The following is a 27,665-nucleotide window of genomic DNA, read 5'->3' as shown; positions in this document are numbered from 1 at the left end:
TGGCTGTTGTTTAAAATAATAATTAATAATTAATAACAATAATAATGAGAAAAGGGTGTTTATTCCTGGACTGACAGATACTCCTGTGTCTGGGTGGTTAGGGCCCAAAAAAGCTAACAGAATCTGAAAACTTTTTTTTTTTTTTTTTTTTTTTTTTTTTTGGTTTTTTTTTTTTTTCCGGTGCTTGGGCCCGAACCCAGGGCCTTGGGCTCCCTACCACTGAGCTAAATCCCAACCCCATGAAAACTTTTTTCAATCTCCTAAAGATGACACTTGCAATTTGCAGTCCTAGAGCCCTTAATCAGCATCTTGCTCTCTACCACGTATTCTGCAACACAAATGCTGACGGATTGCTTTGAAGAAAGACTGTGCTAGGAAAGCACTGGACGAGCAGGGTCTGGCGGCTCTCTGTGTATGAGCTGTACAGAGACACAGGCACTGGTTAGGAGCTGGGGCAGAGAAGTCAGCTCAGATGCTAACGCCTCCCATCAGTGGCCCTTCCTCACAAAGCCGGCTGAGCTTGAAGGAGCGATACTATGTTACTTGCGAGGGTTTCCTCTGGTTTCTAAGTGAAGTCTAATTCAACAGTTCCAATTCCTTTTCCAGCCCGGCTTGAAGGAGCGATACTATGTTACTTGTGAGGGTTTGCTCTGGTTTCTAAGTGAAGTCTAATTCAACAGTTCCAATTCCTTTTCCAGCCCCCCACGCTTACTCTCACAGCTTTCTTTTTTATCTTCTAAAAGAAACTTTTTATTACAATTACGTCCTTATCTACTATGGGGGGGGTGTGATCACATGCAGGTGGGCATCAAAAGATAACTTGTGGGAGTCAGTTTCTCTTTCTACAATGCAGATCTCAGAGATCAAACTCAGGTCCTCAGGCAAGCGAATTAGCAGCCAGCACCTTCGCCCATCCCCCCAAACCTCCCAGACAGGGTATCTCTGTGCAGCTCTGACTGTTCCAGAACTTGCTCTGTAGACCGACTAGAGTCAAACTCCACCTGCATTCCACACCCAAGTAGTACTCGAGTTGAAGGCGTGGGCTATCACCACAACTCCTGACCTACATTCCTGAAAGCCATCTCACCCTTCTGTCTACTACTCAGCTCCAGGTGATCAGCCTGTAACTTTAGAATCTGACCAATCTTGAAATGGTAAAGATGATTTTTAAAAAGATTTAAAAAAAAAAAGTCAGGAGCAGGCCGGAGATGATCATCGGGTAAGAACACTGAGGTCCTGAGTTCAATTCCCAGCAGTGAGGTGGTGGCTCACAACCATCTGATGCCCCTTTTCTGCTGTTTCTGATGACAGCTACCGTGTACTCACATGCATAAGGCTGGTTTGTCCTTCTAGGTTGGCCCATACCTCAACGCACAGACGTGCCTTTGAGTACTGGTGATTAAATGGCTTTGAAATGGTTTTACTGAAAACAAAAAAAAAAAAAAAAAAAAAAATAGAATGCTTGTAAAGGAAAGAAATCCTAGCAAGTTCCGCTTTTGTATTAAGAGAAACTGTAGGCTAAGCAACAACAACAACAAAGTAATGTGTTCCCAGTTACATTCAGGATAGAGAGTTGACTTTGAAAAGATCTGGAGAAAAAAAAATTTGTAAAAAAGATTTGAAAACTAGGCCTGCCAGGTAGAGGACACCTATAATCCCCACACTCCAGAAGCTTGGCCTCAAACATAAGGAGTTCTAGGCAGCCCAGGCTACACAGGAAAGATTCTGTTTCTAAACAAACAAACAGACAGACAGACAGACATCTATGAAACACAGGCTTATTAAAATAATCCTGCTTAAACAGTTCAAAAGTTCTGTCCATCCAAAGCCAATTGAATCCCAAAGTGGTGTCATCGGAAGGCATTTATCAGTGGCCTTAGAGGTACCTGCCTGTGACCCCCCAAATTGTGGAGGCAGAAGCAGGAGGATCCAGAGTTTGAGTTTAGTCTGGGCTACACAGGAAGAGCCTGTCTTAAACAAAAACAAATCAAACCAAAACAACCGCCCACGAACACCACAAACAATAAAAAAAAAAATGAAGTTCCTTTTCCACTGGCGGTCATTTCAATTAGGGAAATAAACCAGCCTCAGAAAGATACAGAGGCAGGACCTCGATTTAAATGCTCGTGCGTGTGTGCATGCGTGTGCGTGCGTGTGTGTTTATGTGTAATCACGAAAGTAGAAAGAGTCATGAGGGGAAGGGGAGATCCTAGGGGTGGTGGAAAATACAGTAACGAAACAGTTAATAAGGAGAGCTGAAGAGGAACAAACTGTGGGGGGAGGAGCTGCGGGAGGGGGTGGGGGACAGTGGGGAGGAGCAGGACAAAGAACAATGTCATGTATGCTCAAAGATGCCATGGTGGCACCCATCGCTTCCCATGCTAACCTGAGGGTTTTTTTTTTTTTTTTAAAGATTTATTCATTTATTATATATAAGTACACTGTAGCTGTCTTCAGACACACCAGAAGAGGGCATCAGATCTCTTTACAGATGGTTGTGAGCCACCATGTGGTTGCTGGGAATTGAACTCAGGACCTCTGGAAGAGTAGTCGGGTGCTCTTAACCACTGAGCCATCTCTCCAGCCCCTGAGGGTTTTAATTAGGAAAAACAAGTCCCCTGGTTTTAATTAGGAAAAACAAGTCCCCTGGGTTAGTGGGATGGCTCAGTGGATACAGGAACTTTGTGATCAAGACACGACTTCACCCCTAGGGCCTCATAGTGAAGGTGAGACCCGGCTCTGAGAAAGCTTCCTGTGACCTCCACACATCCACTGTCAGCATCCATCTGCCCCTCCCCACCATAAATAACCATTTAGAACAAATTAAGTCCAGACCTGGGTGTGTGTGTGTGTGTGTGTCTCATTTAGTACCATGTTTGTCACTTACCCGTGAAGACCTCAGAACCCATGTGCAAAGCCAGTGTTGCTGTGTGCCTGTAATCGAAGCACTGGTCTAGCCAATCAGTGAGCTCCAAGTTCAAGTGGAGGGGCTGGAGAGATGGCTCAGTGGTTAGAGAGAGCGACCAAAGTTTGGTTCTCAGCATCCAGGTCAGGCAACTCACAAATGCCAGAAACTCCAGTTCTAGGGGATCCGACTCTGACTCTAAGGACACCTTCACTCGTGTGTAATTAAAAAAAAAGGGGGGGGGAGATATCCAGGAAAGAAACTGACGTGTGGACACTTACATACATCACACACAGAGAATGCATTTGAGAAACACATCCTCTAGTCTGTCCCTTTACCCTGGTAAAGACTTTTGCATCTTATTTCCCTATCGTGTCCCGAATTGTCCCCACAAGTCCCAAAATGAACACACCTCATGCTGTAGAGGTGTCAGCCCTGCTGACCACCTGCTGACCCAGGAGCCCTTGCCTCTTCCCTCAGCCTCCCGGATGTGGGTTTCTGCAACAAGGAGGGAGCCCGGAGCGCCCCTCTGCTTACTATGGCTTTGATCCGCAGTGTCTGTGGGGTGGGCTGGCCCTGCCTTTGGCCTTGTGTTGGAGTCGTTCTTTGGAAATACAGCTGCAATAGCAGTCATTTATAATGCTCTGCTGGTAAGAAAAGCCATCCCCCAACAAGCCGAGGTCCTCAACACCTGGTAGTTGTTGGGTGTGGCCAAGAATTCTTTTTTTAAATGTCTCTTCAATTTTTGGCTAATTGGTTAGCTGATCGAGAGACCAGCGATGGAAAACATCCTCTCTGCTTTGAGAGTCTGTACTTGTGTCCTCTGTGTGTGTGTGTGTGTGTGTGTGTGTGTGTGTGTGTGTGTCTGTCTGTCTGTATCAGAACAACCTCAGCATTGTTCTTCAGGGTGCTATCTACTTTAGTCTTTGAGACAGGGTCTCTCATTAGATGGGAACTTGCCAATTCCTCCAAGCTGGCTAGCCAGGAAACCCTGGAGATCTACTGGTTTCTTCCTCCCGACTCTGAATGATAAACTCGCATCACCACGCCCGACAGTGTTCATTTTTTACATAAATTCTGAGGCTTGAACTCAGGTCCCTGTCCTTGCACACCAAGCGCACTCTACCCACTGAGCTATCTCTCCATCTCCAGCCCCCTCTGCATTTTTGAGACAAGCTCTCACTGTGTATATAGTACAGGCTACTCCTGAATTCTTGATCCTCCTTGCCACCGACTTCCAAGCACTGGGATTAGAGGCTTGTGTACCAATTCACCGGGGCTAAAGAACTCTTTACTAATGTACACAACCCTCGGAAGGCTTGGCCCTGCCACCCCGAGGCACCCACAGAAATGCCTTCGCTTGTTTTCCTCTGGGAGAGCGTGGTACGCCCTAACATACTGCCAGCATCTGGAGCCACAGCAGGTGCCTGCGAAGTGTTTGTTGAGTGACTGACTGATGGGCAGGTAGGTATATTACTCCTTGGAATTGTCACCCTCCCACTGTACACTGGCTTTCACTGCAGAGCTGGTGAGCATGTTTCCCTACGGTAGGGCAAGCATGACAGGACACAGAACAACTCAGTGAGGGTGAACTCTGTGGCCCTGCCTGTCACTCACTGTCACAGGTTCTGTCAAGCTGTAGACCAAGCTTGGTAGATGAGATGGGACACGGCTCTCAGGCAGCGTGCTGCTGCTAGCAGGTAACATGTGCATTTAAGAGAGGGGTGTCAGAACTGGGGTGAGCACAGCCAGGCTCCTAGCTCCTCTGAGGAAATCTTTGCACACAAACGTTAGGAGCCTGTTCCCATGATCTTACATGATGCTCAAAGGTTTCTTTTGGCCTCTGGCTAGCTGCGGGTCACCTCCTAAATAGAAGCTGGAAGCAGCTTTTGCAAGTTTTTGTAGCAGGACCAGAGCAATGAAGAAAGAGCAGGGGTGTGGCTCAGTGGTAGAGTACAGGGTTAGCATACAGGGGCCCTGGGATCAATGCCTAGAGTCAAAGGAAAGACAGGGAGTGAGAAAGGAAAAAAAAGACAGCTGTGGCAGGGGTGAGAGGACAGGGGTGGTAATGACACAGCGCTGTAATCTCAGCACTTGAAGGACTGAAGCAGAAAGTTCCCGAGTATGACATATTCTGTTGAGGAGAAGGAATGGGAGGAGGAGGAGGAGGAGGGGAGAAAACAGAAAAGAGAGCAGGCCAATGGCTGTTAAGGACACCCCGTTTTCACTCTGACTGCTCGAAGTCAGTAAGTGGCTGGGCAGGAGGAGGGCAGGATACTCCAGGCCTCCCATGCACACCTGGTTCCTCTCCCCTCAGAAGGGTCCAGGCATTGAGATGTTGACAAATAGCTGCTTCTTACTGAGTTTACATGAGAATGAATAAAACCTACTTCTTTCCCCCCGAGGTCTTTAAAAAAATCTTGCAACATGTACCATCCTCTGCTTTTCAGGAGGATGGTGAGGTGGAAAGTTAGGGGGCCATCAGCTCAGTGAGCAGGTGGCAATGGCGGGTTAGAGGTCAGGAGCCATCAGAGTGCAAAGTACACTCTTAACCACCATGTCTCTGGGTCTCTCTGGCCTCACTCCTTGAAGGCTCCCCCTCTCTGTCTCTCTCCCTCCTTCCCCTCCACCCACCCTGTCCATCCTTGGATGTTCAGACACATGTGTGAGCACACGAGGGGCAGGTGTTTGAGCATGTGTGTGTACATGTATGTGGAGGCCAGAGGTCAACCTCAGACACACTTCCTCACAGTCGGAGGGTGACACGGAAGAGTAGATGAATAACAGCTACACATTTTAGGGCTCCAGGAAGTGAATCAATGTCCTGCTCACCCCGAATTCCTCAGCAGTGAGACAGAAACAGCTGAGCCCAGCTTTCATCAGAATTACTCAACTCAACTCGGGGAGACCACTTTTTTTTTTTTTGCTCTTGACTAAGAGCAGATACTTTTCCTGGAAAAGGGGAAACGAATTCTCAGTTTCGTGGGCAGGAATCATACCTCCTAAGAATTTTTTCTGGAACTCAGCAGTAGCAGGAGGCATGCACGAAAGGCTACCTTCTGGGGAAGAGCGGTAAGCTCATAGGATGTTTGAGGGGTGCTACTCTGACTATCACATCACAGCGGGTGGAAAGCACTTGCCTTTTGCCGGGAACTGAGCAAGAGTCTGAGCTCTTGATTAGTCAGGGCTCTCAGCTGAGTGGCTGGGATTTCGAAAGAGTGGAAGATGAGCCCCTTCAGATCTGACCTGCCAGGCAGACAGCCCAGCCTGGAGCACAAGGAAGCCTGTGGCCGTCCTTGGCCTTGATCCTCAGCCTGGTTTGAAAGCTGCCTCTTGGGAGATTTCCGTGTTGCTTTAGGAAAATCTTGGTTTGGTTTTCATAGGGCCAGGGAGGCAAACCCAGTGTATGCTAGGCAACCATCTGTGACTGAAGTCCGTCTCAGCCCTTGCTTGGTAGATGTAATTTTTAAAGGCTGCTACTGGCTAGCAGGGTCTCTTCCGAACTACCCTTGCTGTCTCTCTCCCTTTGTCTTGTTTGTGCGGAACTCAAGCATCCAGCTCAATCCCCAGGCTCACCGCTCAGACCCTCTCAGCACACTGGCCTCCACATGTCCACGTATCTTCCATCACCTCAGGGTCTAACATGGAGATGCAAGCATTTGCTCAGCAACTCCTTCCTCACCTTTCACCTACCCCACCTGATTTCCACAGATAACGGACATGGGTGGTGGGTGGGGTCATTGTCTGACTGGATGTAAAGTCAAGCAGGAGACATATCTTAGGTATGTCTGTTTATAGAGCGGTGTAGCCCAGAAGAGGAGATGCGTGCGGTGGGTCCAGACTGAATAAAAAGGGCACAGGAGGAAGGAAACTGTGCACCAGCATCCCTCCCTCTCTGCTCCCTGACTGTCCGTGTGGCCGGCTACCTCACACTCCTGTCCTGTGTTGGACACTCTCAAACCAAGAGCCAGAGTAAACCCTTCCTCCCCTAAGTTGCTTTCAGTCAGGTATCTGGTCATGGACTGCACCATGGCGTCTGCCTTCTTTTACAGATTTATTCTTACTTCGAGAGCATGAGTACACGTGCCTGATGCTGTCAGACATCAGAAGAGGGCATCAGATCCAGACCCAGAAGTTCAGGTGGGAACCCGGTCCTCTGCAAACGCAGGAAGTGCTCTCTCTCTATTGCTCACCCATCCATCTCTCCGGCTCCACAGTTTCTTTTATTGACTTTCTTACCGAAAGGTTTGGATAATACCACACCTGTGCTCTTCATCTCGACAGATGGCTGGCTAGTCTGACCAGATGCTTTACACGGGGCCTCCCCCTTGCCAGGCAAATGGCCTACCCCTGAGCCACACACCAGCAGTCCCGATAGAGGACCAGGTAGGAAGGCCTCATGTACTCTGACTTCTAAACGTGAGACAACCTGCAGAAACCGAGGCTGACTACCGCTGGACAAGGCTGATTATTCTGTGGGCCCAGCAGGGAGATCTCATAAGCCCAGGAAATTCAAGGCCAGCAAATGCAGCCGAGAGAGAGTCCTAGCTCAGGAAAATGATTAAATATAAACAGACTTGGAACCGAGAGCTTTGTAGCAGAGCATGTGGATGGCCTGCGTTTTAATTCCCAGCAGCGGAAAAACATTTTTACAAATGACCAGCAGATTTGGCATGAGAGAGAGCATGCGAGCCAATAGAATAGAGTGGAGAGGGGCTGGGGATTTAGCTCAGTGGTAGGCGCCACCTAGGGGCGCAAGGCCCTGGTTCGATCCCAGCTCCGAAAAAAAGAACCAAAAAAAAAAAAAAAAAAAAAAAGAATAGAGTGGAGAGCCCAGAGAGAAGCCTTCATGCTCACCGGCAGCTGATTTAGGGCAAAGGCACCATGATAATTCAGTGTAGGGGGGTGGGGGAGAGTTACCTTCCCATCTCAGAAGGTTCTAGAACAACTGAAGAGTTCACTGCAAGGGCATCAAAGCCTAACTAACTGCTGTCAGAATTAAACCATTCGATGGAAGAGTCAGTCTTTGCAGCTCGGGGTAGCAGCAACTCTCAACGTTAATACCAATCAACAGCAGAAGCAAAAAAGGAGACAGAGCAGAGTTCACGCTCTTAAAGAGTTTGCTCTAATGAACACAGTAACATAAAATAACAAGATAGCCCAATTCACAGGCGGGAAGCTTCAGCTAGCCAATAATAGTCCAGTATTTAAATCAATCAATCAATCAATCAATCACAATCACACACACACACACACACACACACACACACACACACACACACACACACACACACAGTGTTGTTGTTGTTTTGTGTTTTGAAAATGGGCTTTAATACTTTGTCCAGGCTGACTTGGAGCTCACTGCCTAGACCAGACCGGGCTGACTTTGACCACACAGAGACATATGCTTGCCTCTTCTTCCCAAGTGCTAGCATTAAAAGCACCACTCCTTATAGTATATAAAATTGTTAAAGTATAATTTTAACCAACGAGTTAAAAAAAAAGACCCATTAAAAAATTACTTCTTTTATTAAAGTGAAAGCCACAGGAACACTTTGAAAGCTTTTTCTCTTAACATTCACATTTTTTTTAAAGATTTATTTTTTTTATTTAAAACACACTGTAGCTGTCTTCAGACACACCAGAAGAGGGCACCAGATGCCATTACAGATGGTTCTGAGCCACCATGTGGTTGCTGGGATTTGAACTCAGGACCTCTGGAAGAACAGCAGTCAGTGCTCTTAACCACTGAGCCATCTCTCTGGGTCCAGCATTTATAAATTTTAAGGTGTATGTGTGTGGCAGGTGTGATGTATGACACATGGGTGCCCATGTAGGTCTGAGGAGGGGATCAGGTGTCCCACCCCATCACTTTTACCTCATTCTCTCGAGTCTCTCACTGGACCTGGAGTGAGCCTGGCAAACAGCAAACCCGGGAGAGCCTCCTGTCTCCACCTTCCATACACAGCACCGGAGTTATAGGTGCCTGTGTGTGAACACATGGACACCCTCAGCTTTTCACGTGGGCGCTGGGGAGTTGAACTCAAAACACTTAAAATTTCATGTCTCACAACTAAAAACAATCTACATAATTTTGAACAAAATAAAGGCATTACTTGGGCTGGAGAGATGACTCAGCAGTTAATATCACCAGCTACTCTTCCGGAGGACCTGGGTTCAATTCCCAGCACCCACACGGCAGCTCACGACTGCCTAAACTCCAGCTCCTAAAGATCTGGCATCTTCACACAGACATACAATGCAGGCAAAACAGCAACATACATTACAAATAAATAAAATCCTAAAATACTTTTGAATATGAGAAAAATTTAAAGGCATTACTTACTGATAATGAAAAATGTTATAGGTCAAAATGCGAGGAAAGGAGTTAATATTCAGAGAAGAAACTACAGACTTGATCTACCCAGATGCTAACATTTAATATTTTTTTCCTTTGCTGTTCTTTTTTTCCCCAGTTTCAGTGGGAATATGCAAACAATTTATTCATAATCATTTGACATAATTTTTTTTCGAATAAAGGTTTTATTTATTTATTTTAAGATTTATTTATTTATTATATAAGTACACTGTAGCTGTCTTCAGACACACCAGAAGAGGGCATCAGATCCCATTACAGATGGTTGTGAGCCACCATGTGGTTGCTGGGAATTGAACTCAGGATCTCTGGAAGAGCAGTCAGTGCTCTTACCCACTGAGCCATCTCTCCAGCCCTTGACATAATTGTTTTAAAAAATGACTCCAACCCTAGGCCCCTCTTTTTTCTCATATTTGTATGTATATCAGATAATAACTTTAATTTCTTACTTGACAAAAAAAGCAAAATATACCTGAAGACATCTCAATTTAAAATATTTAAAATTTGAACAATCCCAAGATATTCAGCCTGAGGAGGTGTTCAAATTCATTGGTCGTTAGGGAAAGGAAAGGTAAGTCAGGTCTATTAGAGATCCCCACTCCACTCATTAGAGTGATCACACAGGAGAGGAGAGAAAGAGACAGAGGAGGGGGGCGGGGGTGTTGGGGGGTCATGGTATAGACATTTGTTTTTCAATTCAAGAACAATTCAGGCTGGGCACCTGTCTCAGTTGTAGCGTGCTTGCTTAGTTAGCATGAACAAACCATGACCAGCACCTCATAAACTGGCCACCAAGGCATGCATACACCTACAATCCCAGTGTTCAGGAGATGAAGGCAGGACTCTGAGGTCCTCTTGGGCTACAAAGTGACCTTGAGGCCAGCCTGAATGCAGAAGGCCTTGTTTCCAAAAACAAAAGTAAACAGACAACAAAAACAGGGCATGGGATGGGGGTGGGGAGATGGCTCAGCAATTTAGAGCACTTGGTAGCTCTTTTCCAGAGACCAGTTTTGCTTCTCAGCGCTCCCTCTGTCAGGTGACTCATAACCTCTTGTAACTCCATTACGGATGTCTGATGTACTTTTCCGGTACATACGCGCGCACGCGCGCACACACACACACACACACACACACACACATTAAAAAGAGGGAAGGTGGCAATAATGTGGATACAGTACTCATGAATGAAATTCTTTTTAAAAAATAAAATTTGAGAGGCAAGAACAAGAACGACAAACATCTATCTGTAGGGTACATTCAACATTTCAATACTTTCCTACTGTATGTAAGGACCAGCGCCGGACTGACTGCTGGCTTCCATCACCTCCAACCCGTATCACTTCGGTCAGAACATTCAACATCCTCTTCATGGCTGTGTCAGCATACACACTTGTGTGTTGTCAATCACAGCTATTCCCGATGAGCTACGGGACGCTACAACTCATATGCCTTTGAGTTACACGCCCATACCTATCAATCATCCTTTCCCCCTGTCTTGGTTACTTTTCTATCTCTGTGACAAAACACCGCGACCAAAGCGACTTATAAAAAGAAAGCAGTTCATTTAGAGGCTTAAGACTTCAGAGGCTTAGAATCCACTGCTATCATCACAAGGAGCATGGCAGCCGGGAGCCAACCATGGCGCCGGGGTAGTGGCTGAAAGCACTGGTGGCCATTTAGATAGGATATGTGCCCAGAATGTGAGATTTTGGTATACGTCGACGCTTGAATTCAAGGTCATTGCTGCCTAATGACTGGCTTTGTCTGAACCAAACTGAGCCTCTTAACTCCTCTATTAGTTGTAAATAGCTCCTACCCTGTAGTTGTGCTGTGAGGACTGAATGAAACAGGGCTTTTGAGTGGCTGGCACACTCTAGCTCAGCCAATGGTAAAAGCTACAGCGGAGTTAGCCCCTCCCATCTGGAATCTAGGGCGTGGCTTTACAGCTTCACATTTCCTCTTACTTTGGAGTGATAGGCTCACGTCAGGACGCTCTCCAAGAGTTGGTCTCACAAGATGCCAGGAACCAAGGGGCATTAAGAATGAGACACAGCCAGTAAAGTGTTTGCCTTGTAAGCATTCTATGCTGTGAAGTCGCCATGGCCATAGCAACCGTCTGTAGAGGAAAGAGTTTATTTGGGGCTTACCGTACAGAGACTGACTCATGACCATCCATCATGGTAGAAAGCAGGGCAGCAATGGAGAATAGCTGAGAGCTTGGATCTTAGTTTTTGTTTTTGTTTTTTTTTTTTAAAGATTTATTTATTACTACTTACAGGCCAGAGGAGGGCACCAGATCTCATTATAGATGGTTAGAAGCTACCACCTGGTGGCTGGGAATTGGACTCAGGACCTCTGGAAAAGCAGCCAGTGCTCTTTACCTCTGAGCCATCTCAGAGCTTGTACCTTAACCTCAAGTAGGAGGAGAGAGGAAGAGACGGGGAGACACACACAGAAAGAAGGAGAGAGAGAGAGAGGGCGGGAGGGAGAGGGAGAGGGAGACAGACAGAATGGTGTGACTTTTGAAACCTCAAAGTCCACCCCTACCCTGTACCCTGTAACACCCCTCTGGTAATTTGCCTCCTAATTCTTCACAAACAGTTCCACCAACTGTGGGACAGGCACTCAAATATATGCCCGTTTTCATTCAAATCGCCACAGATGGAAAGCTGTTGGGTCCCCAGAACCACCCAGACTGGGTCTGATTGTGTGTGATTTGAGGTGCTGAGGAGAAAGAAGGAAGGAACAAGATGACCTTCTAGGGCTTGCTGGCCACTCAGCCAGCCGTACCTGACAAGGTGCAGACCTGTGAGAGATGAGAGCCTGCCTCAAGGAAACCAGGTGGCGGGGCGGAGACATAGCTCAGTGGTTGAGAGCTTATACTACACTTCTGAACCTTGGTTCCCAGCACCCACTCAGGGCTGCTCAGGCTTCTCAGTTAACTCCATCTCCTGAGTGGGTTGGACATTTTTTGGCTCCTGTGGGCACCTGTACTCATGTGTACATACTGACATAGACTGGTACGAACACACATAATTTAAAAAAAATCTTAGAGAAAAGATAAAGGGGCTGGGGAGGTGGCTTAGCGGTTAAGAGCACAGACTGCCCTTCCAGAGGTCCTGAGTTCAAATCCCAGCAACCACACGGTGGCCCACGTTCTGATGCCCTCTTCTGGTGTGTCTGAAGAAAGTCACAGTGCATTCATAGAAATACATCTTTTTAAAAAAAGAAAAATGAAAAAGTCTGACAAGATAGGTATTTTTCTCCCCGTCCCCCACAAACGAGATACACTCTTCTGCACTGTGTACATATTAGCTCCCTGCGACAGGCCCTCCCCAGCTGAAAAGGGTTCCAGAGATGATTGGTCTCTGGAAGAACAAAGGCATTGGATGGAATGTGTTTCCAGATCAAGGGATTAAAGCTCTCTAATTCTCGGGGACCCACCCTAACTGAGATCAGAATCCCCAAGGCTGCCAAGACTTCCCTGTAGGAGCTCAAAGCAGGATAATGCCATACTCCAGTGCTTGAACACACAGCAAGAACTCAATAAATATTTGTCAAATAAGCAAATTCCTTGGGCGGGACAGCTTTCTGTCAACAAACACTGTTACTTCTCTCTCCCTCTTACTTCCTCCTCTTTCCCCCCCTTCCCTCTCCCCCCCCTCCCTCCCTTCTCTCCCTCCTCCCACCTTCCTCCCTTCCTCGCCCCCTCCCCTGCACTCCTCTGACTTACTGCTTCACTTGCTCTTTTTTTTTTTTTTTTTTTTCCGGAGCTGGGGGCCGAACCCGGGGCCTTGCGCTTCCTAGGTAAGTGCTCTACCACTGAGCTAAATCCCCAGCCCCTTCACTTGCTCTTTTATTTTCCCTCATGGACTCTGGGAATACCCTCCTCACCGCAGTACTCTTTACGGCTTTTGTACCATCCTCCTTCCCTGGCTTCCTTGGCATTCCCCCGCACCCTGTCAACATAACAGGGGCTCTCTCAGATGGAGCAATGCTGCACCAACGGCTGATCCGCCCATACCTCCCATCAGGCACTTCTGTCATCTTTGGCCCTCGGAATAGAAGCCACAAGCTCGTCCTCACCTAGAAAGGCAACTGTCCGTTGTGTAGGTTTTTGCTTTTGAAACTGCTTCCGCTTTGCCTTGCTTCAACCACGATTGTCTTCTGTTTCTCCACCTAAGTGATCAGCTGCCCAAGGTCCAAAGCCTCCCTCTGAACTTAGCCTGAACTCGTCGCCAAATACAGACGGTTCTCTCAGGCAAAGACACTGGACCAGACACAAGTGCAGACAAACCCCCTCCCCCGCTGAGCATGCGTGTGTGTCCAAATGATAACCTCAGGTTAACATTCCCCGGGGAACTCTATTGTTTGAGACAGGGTAGCTCAATGGCTGGGAGCTTGCTGACTGAGCTAGACTGGCTGGTCCGAGAGCCTCAGGAATATGGCTGTCTCTGCATTCCCAGAACGGTAACCCTTGCTTCAGTAAGCAAGGCATTTTCACATGGGTTCTGGGAACCAAACTCACGTTGTCATGCTGGTCCAGATGTCTCTCCAACCGTGTTCTACTCTTTCTGTTGATGTTCAAGAGTTTCCCCCACCTGGATGGCCATGAACGGTCTGGGATGATGGCCAGCCAGGCGCTGTGGTTAGACATGTGGGAGGAAACAGCCACCTCCATTTCCTGCCCTGGATGAACTTGGCCGAATGTCAGCTGTTTCCTAACCTGGCTCTATCCTACATTAGATCTTGGATGAAAAGCCTAATAACTTTCTTTTCCCAGAACATCCCAGGGGCTGGAAAGATGGCTGTCCGTGAAACTGCTCTCCACACAAACATGAACATCTGAGCTCCAGCCCTCAGACTCACATGCAAAGCAGGGCAGAAGCTTCTGTTACCTCAACACTGGGGAGGCTGAGGCAACCAGATCCCTAAGGGCAACTGCCCAGTAAGCCTAGTGATCGGTGAGCTCCACTCTCAAAAACTATGGTGCGGAGTAATTGAGAAAGATACACTTGATACACACACACACACACACACACACACACACACACACTCACACACTTCAAGAACTCTATTGAGAAAGTACTTAACATTGCAGGCGAGAGGAGCTTTATCTGTTGTGAACCCCACAGGAACCCTACAAACAGCCTCTTATCTCGACCTCCCCGAAATCATTGGACCCTCTTCTAACAAGACCACACAGGCTTCTTTCCTGAGATTTCAGGCTATCAGAGCTTCCTTGGAAGGTGGGCTGGGCTGGGGATCCTCTGCAGGGTTCCTGGCCAAACTGGTATTTTCGTTTGCTTCCTCCTTAACCTCCCCCAAAATACTTCCACAAGCCGTAACCTGGAACGCCTGCTCTCCGAGGCCAGAAACATGACAAAAATTCAGATAAGCCAGAGCACAGGCTCCTTCTTGGTTGGCAAGGACGGTGGAGCATAGTCTCTCGGCTGGGTGCTTTCCTACACCCAGCAACAGGCCGCACCCTAGAGCCTGCCTGCCGTGACAATTTATAAAGCAATCTATTTTAATGCACCATGCCAAATCCATTCTAGTATAGGGAGTGTGTAATTTTTTTTTTAATTCATGTTTGCAAGTGAACTCCATCTTCAGTATCAAGTTCAGTCATCTTTTTTTTTCCCCCTTAAGGTCAATCATAGTAAAAGGCTTGACTTACTTTCTAAATCACGGTCCCAGCAGCTTCTGAGTTAAGAGGGTATAATTTACAGGAGTAGTAGGGATTAAATGAGGTAAGCTGTGACATTCCTAGAATGTGGTGGGGGATGGGAAGGCAAAGAGGTGGGGGTGTCCCGCCCACTAGTCGGGGCCATTCTCCCTCAAGACTTGGGTCTGTCCGTGTGCCAGTGCCGAGTCAATGGTGGGCTGTGTTTTGTCTTTCTTGTTGGTTGTGGCTACACTCAGCCCTCTGCTGCTCTACACACATTAGACGTTTCCCTCCCTCTGAACTTGGTTTGGGATTGTAAGCACCAGCTCCCCCCACAGAAACTCAAACAGAACCAGCTTTATTCAAGGCCTCCTTGGCCACATAAGCTCTCAGCAGCTTGTGAGGATTCCAGGGCCCCCGAAACTGGCAAGAACTTCAGGGAAATCACAGGATGATTCCTTTGCCACGTGATTAATCCTGCTCTGACTGGTCCCGGAAAGAGCACACATGGGTTAGCGAGAGCACCGTGGGTTAGCGGCAAGCGGCAGCTTGTGGAATTGTATAAAAAGCAATGTCTAACGGGGAAGTCCTGGGGTACCGGCTCTGGATGAAAGTTCAGAGTGAGGGTGGGGCCGGGTAAGGGGGGAGGGGGATGCCAGATGAGAGGACAGCAGGCCTTGTTAGAGTCCACTTCGGAGGTTGCAAGGGGGGTTGGATTATAACATTAAGTCAGTATGGCGCATGACTGTAACAGAAGAATTAGCACGCCACAATCACCCCCGCCACAATCACCCCCATCTGGCTCCCCAGTAATAGCTTAACTCAATGGAGTTACTCATCCATATTCATTAGTCTCAGACAAAAACACTGCAGGCTCAACCTTGCTGCAGGGCAGCCTGCAAACAACTGGCCACATGGCCGTCCCTCTGGACACCCCGTTACCAAGCCTCTTTCTTCTGTTATGCAGTTTCTGGTATAACTGAGGGATGACGCCTTTCTAGACAAGACCAAATACCAGCTACATTTTAGGAGCACTCTACCCTGCCTTAGGAGGATGTTAGCCAGCCTCTGGCTTTCCTAGGATGTGGTTTGGGGTGGGTGCCTCCCCTCGCTTTGCGCTGGTGAGTGAAAAGTCATGTTCTTAACATGCACTGTCTCGCCACCGCGGAAATGGAACCGAAATACAGAACTGTATATATATCCTAGCGCGAGGAGAAGTTTCAAAGATAGGACTGCCGGGAATAGCCCCGAGCACCATAAAGAATAGCTTCGTCCCTTTGAAGCAGACAACCCCACCCAATGCACTCTATATAATTTCCCTAACACTAGGTAGGTGTTGTCTGTGGAGAATTATAGAAGCCTAGGCTAGGCCCACCCATCTCACACAGACCGCTCCTTCGAAGACCGCTAGAGCCTCCAATCGGTATTTACTGAGCAAGTGCTACTGTCAGATGATGCTTTGGCCCCGGGATCGAGGTTAGAGCTTAGATTCCACCAGCGAAATACACACAACTTAAAACGTCCAGGCAAGAAATAAAAATAATGGGGACCGGTCCTAGATCCCAGCCATACATCACAGCAGACAGAGGAACGGAAGACAGAAGAAGAGGATCTGATGGTGGTCCCCACCATTCCGTTTCTTTCTAGTCAGGGTCTTAAAAGTCCGGGCCAGTTTCAAACCCCTCATGCCCCTTGAAAGGCTGGTTTTTGTACTTGCTGGGGATGGGACAGGGGAGCGTCATGCATGCAAAGTAAGGACTCTGCCAACTGAACTACATGCTCAAGCTCCACTGGTCTTTTATTAACACTAATTCAGCCTTTGAGTCCTTGGCCAAGTTCAATACATGCGCTTCAATGCTCACAGCAACCCTCCAGGTTAGGGGGGTACAGTTCAGTGGCGTTCTAGCAGGCTGGACGCCCTGGGTTCCAGTGCAGGGGTTTGGGGAGGAAGAAGAAACGAGGCAGACAACAAGGGTGCTATAAAGGCAGCAGTGTGCGGTTCAAGCTGTGGTTCAATCTATTTCACCGCCTCTTCCAGCTACCACCCTAATTTGCGAAGCCTCTTCAGGTCTGTCCCCAGTTAGGGTGTGACCCCGAGTTCTAACCTATGCTCTCCTGTCCCTAGTTTTCAGAGACACTAACCATTCCGCTAACGCACTGCTCTTTGGGCCAGTCCAGTCGCCCTTGGCGTCACCCTCCCATCCCGGACCATTAGCCCACCCCCCCCGGGGGGGGGTAAGGGCCATTCTGTACTTCTATCACCTGTGGATCCCGATTCTACTGCCACACCCACTGGGCTGTTCCCGGGGACTCTTCTAAGCCCCATCTAAGCTGCCCCACTGCTCTCCCCCGCACCTCCAGATCCCAGGCCCAAGCATCCCCCGCCTCCCTCCATCCCCATCAGCAAGTGCGGGGTTGCCAATCAGGCGTGGCGCTTACCTCCCTGCGCAGAGTCCCAGAACCAAACGCTCCCCAAAACCCAGAACAACACTGGCGCGGTCCACATCTTGATCTCGTTGGAGCCTCAGCAGCTAGTGGTTTTTGTGGGTTGTGAAAAGATGAAAAAAGAAAAAACTTCGAAGCCACAGGCCCAGCCGAGAAGAGCTCCGGAGGAGGCTGGCAAGCGGTGAGCAAGAGTCCCAGCGCCAGAGAGTGCCCGGGCTTTCAAGGCGCGCGGAGAGAGCAAGCACAGCAAACTTGGCAACTGGCAACTTCTCGGCACAGTCGGCGATTTATGTCTCCAGTCCGGGGGCGGGGGCGGGTGGGCGTCAGGTGGTCCCGGAGATCTAGGACCGCCCCCGAATTCTGTTTGGCCAGCATCACAAGATGACCTCAGGCCAGGTTTAAAGTTACAGGGCCTCAGCCACTGGGGGCCCAGCCCAGGCAAAAAAAAAAAAAAAAAAAAAAAAAAAGCGTTTGACTTTGTTCCACTACAGAAGGGGGGGTGGGGTGGGGGTACATGCAATACACAGTTCTGCTTTACAATTTTTATTTATTTTTCTACTATCTTTACTATTCTGCTTTGAAGGGCAAGGCACACGACTTAGGTTTTCTTGTTACTGGGCAGAAGGGAGACTCACACAGTGGCCTGTGCGGCTGGTTTTATGGTTTTAGAACGACGCATTGGCTTTTTAATTTTTTTGTAAATATTGAATCTGATGGTTTAAGGAAAACAACCGTTGTTTGGGTGGTCTGAGGCGGCTCGCGTTAATTAATTGAGCCCTCATCCAAGGCACGTGGATGCATAGATGGTGGGGTGCCTGTCCTCCCACAGCTGGCCCCCAGTGCAGTACTTGGCTTTGTGAGGTACTTGTCTGGGTGGGGTGTTTGACCTTGAAGAGTGCTTGGCCCTAGCGACTTACACAGATTTGAAAGGCAGAGCACATGAGACCTCCTGATACTGGGACACTGTGGCTTCACCTGGAGACGGGAGCAGCTGTGTCACCTGACTAGCAGCCACTCACCTGGAACTAAGAGCTCAGCTCATCTATTTTAATCCTAGGGTTTAGCTGATAATGCCCCGTCTCTTGATTTTTTTTAAAAAAAAATCCTTCCTTGCTCTCAGGTAGTGGGTATCAGCAAGAGTTCCCTTCTAACCTGCTGGAATTTAAGAGCAGGGTTGGGGGTGGTCTCGCTCCACTCCCAGATGCCATAAATTCCTTTCGACAAAAGCATCTGAAGATCCCCCCACCCCCGCCCCCAATTCCCCACTCCCGGAGAAGGCTTAGTCATCCAGTCTAGTGACTTGAGTTCTATGCTCTGAACCCACAATGGTGAAATGAGAGACCTCATTCCTGAATGTTGCCTTCTGACCAGACAGCACACGCGTGTACACACACACACACACACACACACACACACACACACACACACACACAAAATGTAAAAAAAAATGTTACAGAGAGCTTAAAATGAATGTCCCCTAAGAGTCCCCCATGAAGGTGAAATGAACTGTTTTCATCTGTTTATCTTTGACCTCGGTTTCAAACAGACTTCATCTTAAGAATTACAATAGTAGGTTGATTTAAAAAAAAAAAAAAAAAAAAGGACTTATTGTGTGTGTGCATGCATGCATGTGTGCACTTGTGTGTGGGCACCCATGGCCTGGTTGGGGTGTGTGTGTGTGTGTGTGTGTGTGTGTGTGTGTGTGTGTGTGTGTGTGTGATTATCAGAGGACAGCTTTGTAGAGCCGGCTCTCTCCTACATTAACACGGGTACTAAAGATCAAACTCAGGTTGTGAACTTTCCAGGCTAGCAAGCCCTTTTATCCTGAGGCAACACTGTTTCAAAAGCTGCTATTCCCCGCTTCTGCCCCACTGGCTAATTAATAAGACCTTTTGGGGAAATGCTAGTTTAGACAAGCGTCCCTGGAAAGCTTGCTCACAGGGGTGGTTGGTAAGCTGTACTCACTAGCTGCACTTCTGTGTCACTCGCCAGGGTGAGAGTGAGCCTGCCCGACCCAGCAGCAGGTGTAACTTGGCCGGCAGGAGGTTGTACGAATCTAGGGATTACTCAAGGGCCGGCTGGCACCTTATCCTGGGGCTACAAGATAGGAGTGAAATGGATTCAGGAAGTGAGGAGAGACCTGGAAGAAATGTCTCCCCAGCTGGTCTTACAACATTATTTCCTCTAAGCGAGTGTTTTGTATTGTACACTCAGGGGGATGCTCTCCCTGTGTCATAGGGTCGTGTCTAGGTTGTGGAAGGCTGGTTGTCCCCCACCTTCTTGTTGAGGATAGAGGAAGGCAGATGTGGACACTGATTCCTGTTGGGGGCCTGGTGACAAGAAGAGTATTGAAGAGAGGATTTAGGTCTGGGGGAGTCTGCAGTAGTTCTGTGTGTTTTCCTGCTGAATAGCCAGATGAGTGCTGGCCCCAAGAAGGGTCACTCAAGGACACCGGGTGGGGGACGGGTTTACATTCCACAGCAATGCAAATTGCAAGTTGAAGACATCTTGGCCCTGGGCAGATGGACTATGTGCTTAAGGGTCCCTCCCGATTGTGACACAGCTTGTGGGAAGACAGAATAACAATGAGGCAGAGGTAGACCGAGGTAATACTCACAGCCCCTAGGGGTGCAGATCTTACCTTGAGGATCTCACCTGACCAATGGACCTTTGATCTAAGATCTCCCGCTATTCAAGGGGAATGGTTTAGCACTGATTCTCCTGCAGGGCTGGCTAACGCGCAGGTCACTGGGGTCACTCCAAAGTTCTCATTCGTTAAGAGAGGAGAGCTGGGGTCCCATGCTGAGGTAGGCTCTTCAGAACATACCTTAAAACACATCCAGAGTCCTACAGGGAAAGGAAACACATGTCTCTCGGTGGCAGATCAAGGCTGGAACCTCCTGCTTATCGTGAGAAGGAGCAGATGACACAGACGGTAGGGGACCCTTTGTTCTAGGGATTGCTGGAGGTCTGTGTTAGGGTCTCCAGCACTAGCTGCATTCTTTGAGGCCCCTGCCAAGTCTGGAGAGCATGGGTTGCTCCCTGGGGAGATAATGTTCTGAGGCAGAAACTCCTTCAACTGACTCTCCAAGAGCATGAAGTACCCATACGGCCACTGAATACATTGTTTCCTAGGGCTCAGGTTGGGTAAGAAGAAGATAAACTCAAAACACCTTGATTTCCTGGGAAGAACCTCGGGCTCCCTGGAGTCTGCATTCTTAGAGTGTCACTCCCATTCCGGAGAACTCCCACATGGGCCGGGAGTGTGACTACTGTCTTGCTCCTGGTAGCTGTTGCTACCAGGCCCTGAGGAGTTCTCAGTCCCTTTCTCATCAGGTGCTGCTTGTACCCACCAGGAAGCTCAATCATCCATCCCTAGTGTCTAGGACAGAAGAGTTTTGAAAAGGTCTTTAAGGGAACCGGTTTCTTTGACCTAAGGCATGGATTGCTACACTAGAACTAAGTTAAGCATCTTCTCATTCTCTCTTCTTGGCCAACCTTCACCTGATCCTGACTTACGAAGGTTCCCTGAATCTGCCCCATTCCTGGATAACTGGATTTACTCCCAGTTGTGCTCAGGAACTCTGTGCCAAGACCCAGGAAGTCACTTCCACTCTTCCGTGAGTGGGAACTGGCTTGAGTTCTGACCCACTGGTGTCTCCTAAGTGCCAGAGTGCTCACTGCTCCTGTGAGACGCCAATTGTCCCTTCTGCTTTCGTCTCAAGCCTCCATTCCTGTGGGGCTGTGAAACAATTTCAGACTCCCGAAGGAGTTTGTGTAAAGCTAGGAACCTGGTTTCCCATCACAGACTTGAAGTGAGGGTGGAGGTGGCTTGCAGGGATATTATTGTTTGGTTCCGGACCCCTCCCCCGAAGGCACTGAGGTTCACACTTTACATAACAAAGCAAACCTGGCCTCCAGGTTCTCCCAGCATCCCTCAGTCCCTAAATGACATATCCTGCCCTCAAACCCTGAACTAGGGGCTGGGCTGCTCTTTCCCAGAGGCTCCTCCCGTTATAATCCAGACATTTGGCCTCTCCCTCTCCTTCCCTCTCTCCTTCTACCTCTCCTTCCCTCTTCCCCTCTTCCTCCCCCTTTCCTCCCCTTTACCCTCTCCTTCTCCCTTTCCCTCCCCCTCTCCCCTTCCTTCTCCCTCTCTGTCCCTTTTCCTCTCCATCTCCCCCTCCCCCTCTCTCCTCCACATCTCTCCCCCATATCTCTCTCCCCTTCTCTCCTTTTCTCTCTTCTCTCTTCCTCTCCTTCTCTTTCTTGCTTACTGTTTTTCTCTTCTCCTCCTCTCTCTCTGTATACATGCTTCTTTCTCTTTCTGCATCCCTCCCTGACCCCTACTTTTCCCCAGGGCAACTTCCCAGGCCTTGGTCCCTGGGGCCAGTGAACTCGCCCAGCCAAGAGCAGCTTCCCAATAAACCTGCCTTTAATATAACCTAATCTGGCTTGAATTGGCTCATTTCACTGGCAGCAGAGAAATATAACCTGTCAATCATAATCCCCAGATACTCAAGTCCCTGTGGACAGTGGGGTTGTATTTATAGGTTGCCTTTAACATGTCCTCCCATGAACTTAAAACATAGCTAGGTCACTCACGCTAACTGATTAGGTAATGCGATGCATTACGGTGCTATGTGGTAATAAACAGCTGCTGAAGTACACTGTTTAGAGGGAAGGGGGAAGAGAGTAATGATGTCTGTGTATATTTAATACCTGCTTCTTTCTGAAACAGGGCCTCACGGTAGCCCTGACTACCCCGGGGCTTCCTATGTAGACCAGGCTGGCTCTGAAATCATGAAGATCTATCTGCTTCTGTCTCCCTTACACAGGGAGAAAGGAATGCACCACCATGCCCAGCTTCCTAAATATTAATTTGTGGTTAGTTGAACCCGTAGGTTCAGAGGACTAGCTGAATAAGATGTTGACCATGTTAAGCATTTCATAGTAATAATAATAATAACAATAATAATAATAATAATAGAAGTAGTAGAAGTAGTAGTAGTAGTAGTAGTAGTAGTAGTAGTAGTAGTAGTAGTGAAGGTGGGGCTGGAGAGATGGTTCAACAGTTAAGAGCTATGTGGAAGACAGTGCACGCCTTTACTCCCAACACTCAGGAGACAGAGGCAGGCAGATCTCTGAGTTCCAGGCCAGCCTGATCTACAGAGTGAGTTCCAGGACAGCCAAGGCTTCATAGAAAAACACTATCTAGAAAACAAACAAATAAACAAAACAGACCTAACCAACAAAAACAAACAAACAAAAGAAAAAGAGAGAAGAAAGAGTTTGGAAGAATAATTTCAGAATTCCTCTTCTGTTTTGCCTCATCACCTCCGTGTGATTTAGTGTTATCTGCGTTTACATGTAGATGGGCAATGATGTATTTCTGAGTCACTGGGAGAATCGTAGAGACACTATGCCCTCCAGTCCCCAATATTTGCTTGTGAATTTCCTAAGATTAAAGACTTCTCTCTTAGCCAACCACAGAATTACCAAACTTAAGAAACTTAACATTAAAACACCTCTCTAGGTTAGTGGTGTAGCTTGGTGATGAATGGCTGCCCACCATGGTGAAAATCCTTGGTTTGATCCTCAGCATGACCAACAACATTCTGTGGAAGACTGTCATGGTGTCTGTCATCTGAAGTCCTAGTTACTTGGGAGGCTGAGGCAGAAGGATCCCTTGAGCTAAAGAATCTGAGATCAGCCTGGCAAGGTAACAAGACTCTGTCTCTCTCTTTTTTAAAAAAAATATTTATTTTATTTATATGTGTACACTGTAGCTGTCTTCAGACACACCAGAAGGGGGCATCAGATTCCCATTAGCGATGTTTGTGAGCCACCATGTGGGTGCTGGGAATTGAACTCAGGACCTCTGGAAGAGCAGTCAGTGCTCTTAACCTCTGAGCCATCTCTCTAGCCCAAGACTCTGTCTTAACATAAAGAAAAAATAAAACATTGCTTTTTCCCTGGTTCATAATTGTGTCATGTCTTCAGAGAATTTCAGATCACTGAGCCTTCCTTTGTCTTTCATGAATGCGACACTTCTTGAAGGTGATAGGGTAGGTGTTTGTAGGATGCCCCTCTGCTGGAGTCTGGGGCATTTCCTGATGATCAGATGCTGATAAACCTTCCTGCCTGAGTGGCACAGGGTGAGGTGGTATCTTTATGTATCATCGATGGAGTGCCACCTTTGAGCCTTTAATCAAGGCTTTTGAATTTAGAGCAACCTACATGGGTGGACCTCTGCCCTTAAACAGTAAGGACCTCCCATTGGCGCCTGGACTAAAGTTACTTTTCTTCCTTTCAGCACTGGTGTGGTGGCACTCTGTCAGTAAACTACACACTCCCAGTCCCCAGACCTGTTTCCTCCCCAGGAAATGCTCCTTAGGAAGGTAAAGAAGCTAGGGATAAGAACTTGCTTTTGTTGTTGGGGCACTTTCTTTTCTTCTTTTGGGAGGCAGGGCCCCATGTAGCCCAGGGTAGTCTCGAACTCACAATGCAGCCAAGGCTACCTTTGAACTCATGATCTTCCTTCATTCGCCTCCCAAGTGCTGGAAATACTGGCATGCCATACCACACCCAGTTTGTATGATGCTGGGGTTCAAGGCAAGGTCTGCTTACTTGCTGGACAAGCCCTTATACTTCTCTTGCCCCCACGGTTGAGTCTTCATGGACAATCTTTGGTGATTGAAGTTTGTCCCTATTGTGGTAAGACAAAGAATGAGTTATTGTGTGGAGTCTTTCTGTGCTCTATAAAAGAAGTTGTTATCTGCTTGGAACGTATAATGACATTATTCCAATGCAGATAAACAGGCCTCAGGCTAATCGTCGTGACCCTTGAGGTGGGACAAGTCACACGTACAGCACAGCACCGGCTTCACACAAGTTATTCTGGCCAGCAAGGTGAACAGTTCCTTTAAAGGGAAGGTGAGGGACCCCATCTCGGAGACTTTAGTCTCCTGCTGGCTTCTTACTGCTTCAGAGAAAAGCAAAGACTCCCTTAGTTGGTGACTGTTGTCATAGCAACTCATTGCTTGTTTACAGCCTACCTTCCCCCAACCAAAAGGGGAACTTGTCAGAATCCACTTGGAATTCAAAGGTCTCTGACGATTTGGGTGACAAGAGCCACTTCAGTAGGTTGGGATCAGAGTCGGGCTGGGTTTGCTTTGTTAAGGTGAATACTGAGTTTGTGATTTTTGTTTGCGTTGAGAGAAAATCTCAGTCTGGTCTGGAACTTTTGGTTCGATTACCTCAGCCTTCGAGGTGCTGGGATGACGGCGTTCACTGCAAACGCAGAGCCACAGCGGAGTTCAAAGCCGTAGGGGGCGGTAGGGGGGCGGTAGGGGCCCCTTAGGGGGCGGTAGGGGTTTGGTTGGCATTTTTTTTTTTTTTTGGTCACAAGGAGCAGAACGAATGCAGAGAAGGCTCCTTTCGGTGTGTTCACCGGCCCTTGATGGGAAGCGTTAAAGCTCCGACGAGCATCTGGGTGTGGGATGTTAAAGAAGGTCCTCGAGGGGTTGGGGATTTAGCTCAGTGGTAGAGCGCTTGCCTAGGGAAGCGTAAGGCCCTGGGTTCTGGGTCCCCAGCTCCGGAAAAAGAATCAAAAAAAAAAAAAAAAAAAGAAGGTCCTCGGGGGCAAAGACTTGGTGGACATTGGTTCCGGCCTTTTTCTCTCTCTGTTTCCCTGGGTGGGAAGTGGGCTTGTGAAAATGACCACAGCAAGAACTCCTTGTCCCACAGAATGGTCTCCTTGAAGGAGAGCATGCACATACGGAAGGCTTGACCAGAGACATTTTATCCTGCCATCAGCTGTCTGTCAGGAGGACAGCTGAGTGCCAGTGTCACAGACCTCGCACCATCCCACCCTGAAGGATCCTCCCCAGTGCAGACAGCAGCTTGCCCAGAGATGGGGTCCCAGGCCCACAGGCTGGGGTGCAGCCCCTATGTTATAACTTGGAGCCTGCTGTTGATTTAGAACCTCTTTCGTTAAGGGCCCAAATCTGTTTTAATCACAGCTCCGGAATCTAACTGGAATACTCAGACAGTGTCTGCCAAGAGATGGGTTTGGCCGTGACAGGAAAACAGGAAAAGGCTTAGAAGTTAATAAAGCCGGGAGAAAACAGCTTTGTGTGAGCAATGAGTCTGCTACCCAGCTGCCTTCAGGCCATAGAATGAGCAAGGCCGCTCCTTGCTTTGCTCATCCCCAGGATTTTTTTTTTTTTTCTGGAAATGATCAAGAAGTTTCTGGTGAAATGTTATTAAAATGATTTTTTTTTCTGTTTTCCTTCCCTGGTGCGGGGAGTGTGGTCACGCGGACATTACGAGGATGAGGGCAGCATGCACTACGCAAACACGGAGTATGCGTGCGCAGCAGTGTGGGTGCCTCCCAGGATATGCCACGGAGCAAGACTTTCAGGTTCCTGTTTTAGAGCCACTTGTATTCCAAAGAGATAGACGGTGGGGCCAGAAACAGGTAATCAAAAATGATAATAGAAAGGAACCTTGAAGAAAAGCATCAATGGAGGATTTCAACGTTCTTCCGAGTGGTTACAAATCCGGGGGGAGCATCCGCTCTCTAAGGCGGCGCGCAGAAGCGGGGAGAGTGAAGGGCGCCCATCTCAGAGTTTCAGCTAACCTGCGCTCACAGCTGCTTCCCGTTCTCTCTTCTTTTCCTTTGGACTTCGCTATAGAAACACAAAGCCCTTGGCTATGCTTAACCCCAGGATGAGCATGGCCCCAGGCATGCAGATCTCATTCAGGGTTGCTGCGTGCTGTGGTTTGGAAGTTGTCCCCAAAGGATTCCTGTGCTGAAAACTTAATCTTCTCTATGAGAGGTTGAGAGGCCAAGCCTCGGAATTGTGTCCTTCAGAGGTGGGGCCTTTGGAAGGCAGTTCCCGCGTGCTTGTCAGGGCGGGGCCCCTTGGTGGAATCCTGGTGATTTTATAACAAAGAGAGCCCGGAACACATTACAGACTCTTGTTTTTGTTTTTTGTTTTTTTGTTTTTGTTTTGTTTTGTTTTTTTGTTTTCGGAGCTGGGGACCGAACCCAGGACCTTGCGCTTGCTAGGCAACCGCTCTACCACTGAGCCAAATCCCCAACCCCCAGTCACTGCTCTTAATTAAACTCTGTTTTCCTAAAGTTTACCTAGGCTGAGGAATTGCCTGTCTTTAGCAAGGGAAAGCAGGCGAACACAGTGTTCGAGCAGCCTCCCTTAAGAAAGCAGCACAGGGGGCTGGAGAGATGGCTCAGTGGTTAAAAGCATTAACTGTCCTTCCAGAGGTCCCGAGTTGAAGTCCCAGCAACCACATGGTGGTTCACAGCCATCTGTAATGAGATCTGGTGCCCTATCCTGGTGTGTTTGAAGACAGCTACAGGGGTTGGGGATTTAGCTCAGCGGTAGAGCACTTGCCTAGCAAGCGCAAGGCCCTGGGTTCGGTCCCCAGCTCTGAAAAAAAGAAAAAAGAAAAAGAAGAAGGAAAAAAAAAAAAAAAAAGACAGCTACAGTGTACTTATATATAATAAATAAATTAATTAATTAAAAAAAAGGAAAGCTATTACCATCTGTAATAGAACCCGATGCCCTCTTCTGGTGTGTCTGAAGAGAGCAGTAGTGCATTGACATATATAAAATGAATAATTCTTTTTTTAAAAAAAAAGTGTTCAAAGCAGAATAATAACAGTTAATAGTTCTTGAAAGTACCCATAAGGTGTTTCTTTCTTTCGTAATTTTTAAATTTTAAAATCGTAGTTTATTTATCAAGTCACCTTTCTGTCTGTATGCATGTGCCTTGGCACGCATGTGGAGTCAGAGGCCATGTAGGTTCTGGGGATCCCCAACTCAGACAGTCAGGCTTGGAAACAAGAACTTTCACCTAGTGAGCCCTTTTGCTGGCCTGGGGTATGCCGTCTGGAAACTCAGAATAGCTCACTAACTCAGTAACATCTTTTAATGGAGAGCAAAAGGTTTCTAATTTATACTACTCACCTTCAACAAAGGACAGGGATGGAGCAAATGGAAGAGGACAGAGAGAGAAAACAGAGAACTGGAATGGGGATGGGGGCAGAGCTCTTGGACAAGCTGGAAACCTAGGACAAATGAAACTCCCAGGAATCTATAAGAGTGACCCTAGCTGGGGTTGGGGATTTAGCTCAGTGGTAGAGCGCTTGCCTAGGAAGCGCAAGGCCCTGGGTTCGGTCCCCAGCTCTGAAAAAAAGAAGAAAAAAAAAAAGTGACCCTAGCTAAGACTCCTATCAATGGGGG

The 27,665-nt window shown here is 48.0% G+C and overlaps 1 protein-coding gene across 4 annotated transcripts in view; it reads right to left on the bottom strand.

The window, feature by feature from the left end:
* Window positions 1-17,691, bottom strand: part of Pdpn (podoplanin) — a 32,907-nt gene extending 15,216 nt beyond the window's left edge. For 3 of the 4 annotated variants that reach the window (XM_032895052.1, XM_032895047.1, XM_032895058.1), the window contains exon 1: window positions 17,389-17,647. In XM_032895052.1, the coding sequence (XP_032750943.1) occupies window positions 17,389-17,455 (67 nt within the window). In that variant the 5' untranslated portion in view covers window positions 17,456-17,647. Of the gene's footprint in view, window positions 1-17,388 lie in introns of all 4 variants that reach the window. The other variant, XM_032895043.1, reaches the window with a different exon arrangement.
* Between the last annotated feature and the right edge of the window lie 9,974 nt (window positions 17,692-27,665).

Source organism: Rattus rattus, chromosome 1, assembly GCF_011064425.1.
Source record: "Rattus rattus isolate New Zealand chromosome 1, Rrattus_CSIRO_v1, whole genome shotgun sequence".
NCBI classification, from domain to species: domain Eukaryota; kingdom Metazoa; phylum Chordata; class Mammalia; order Rodentia; family Muridae; genus Rattus; species Rattus rattus.
Note: the sequence above shows the minus strand (reverse complement) of the source record. Positions and strands in the feature narration are given on the sequence as shown.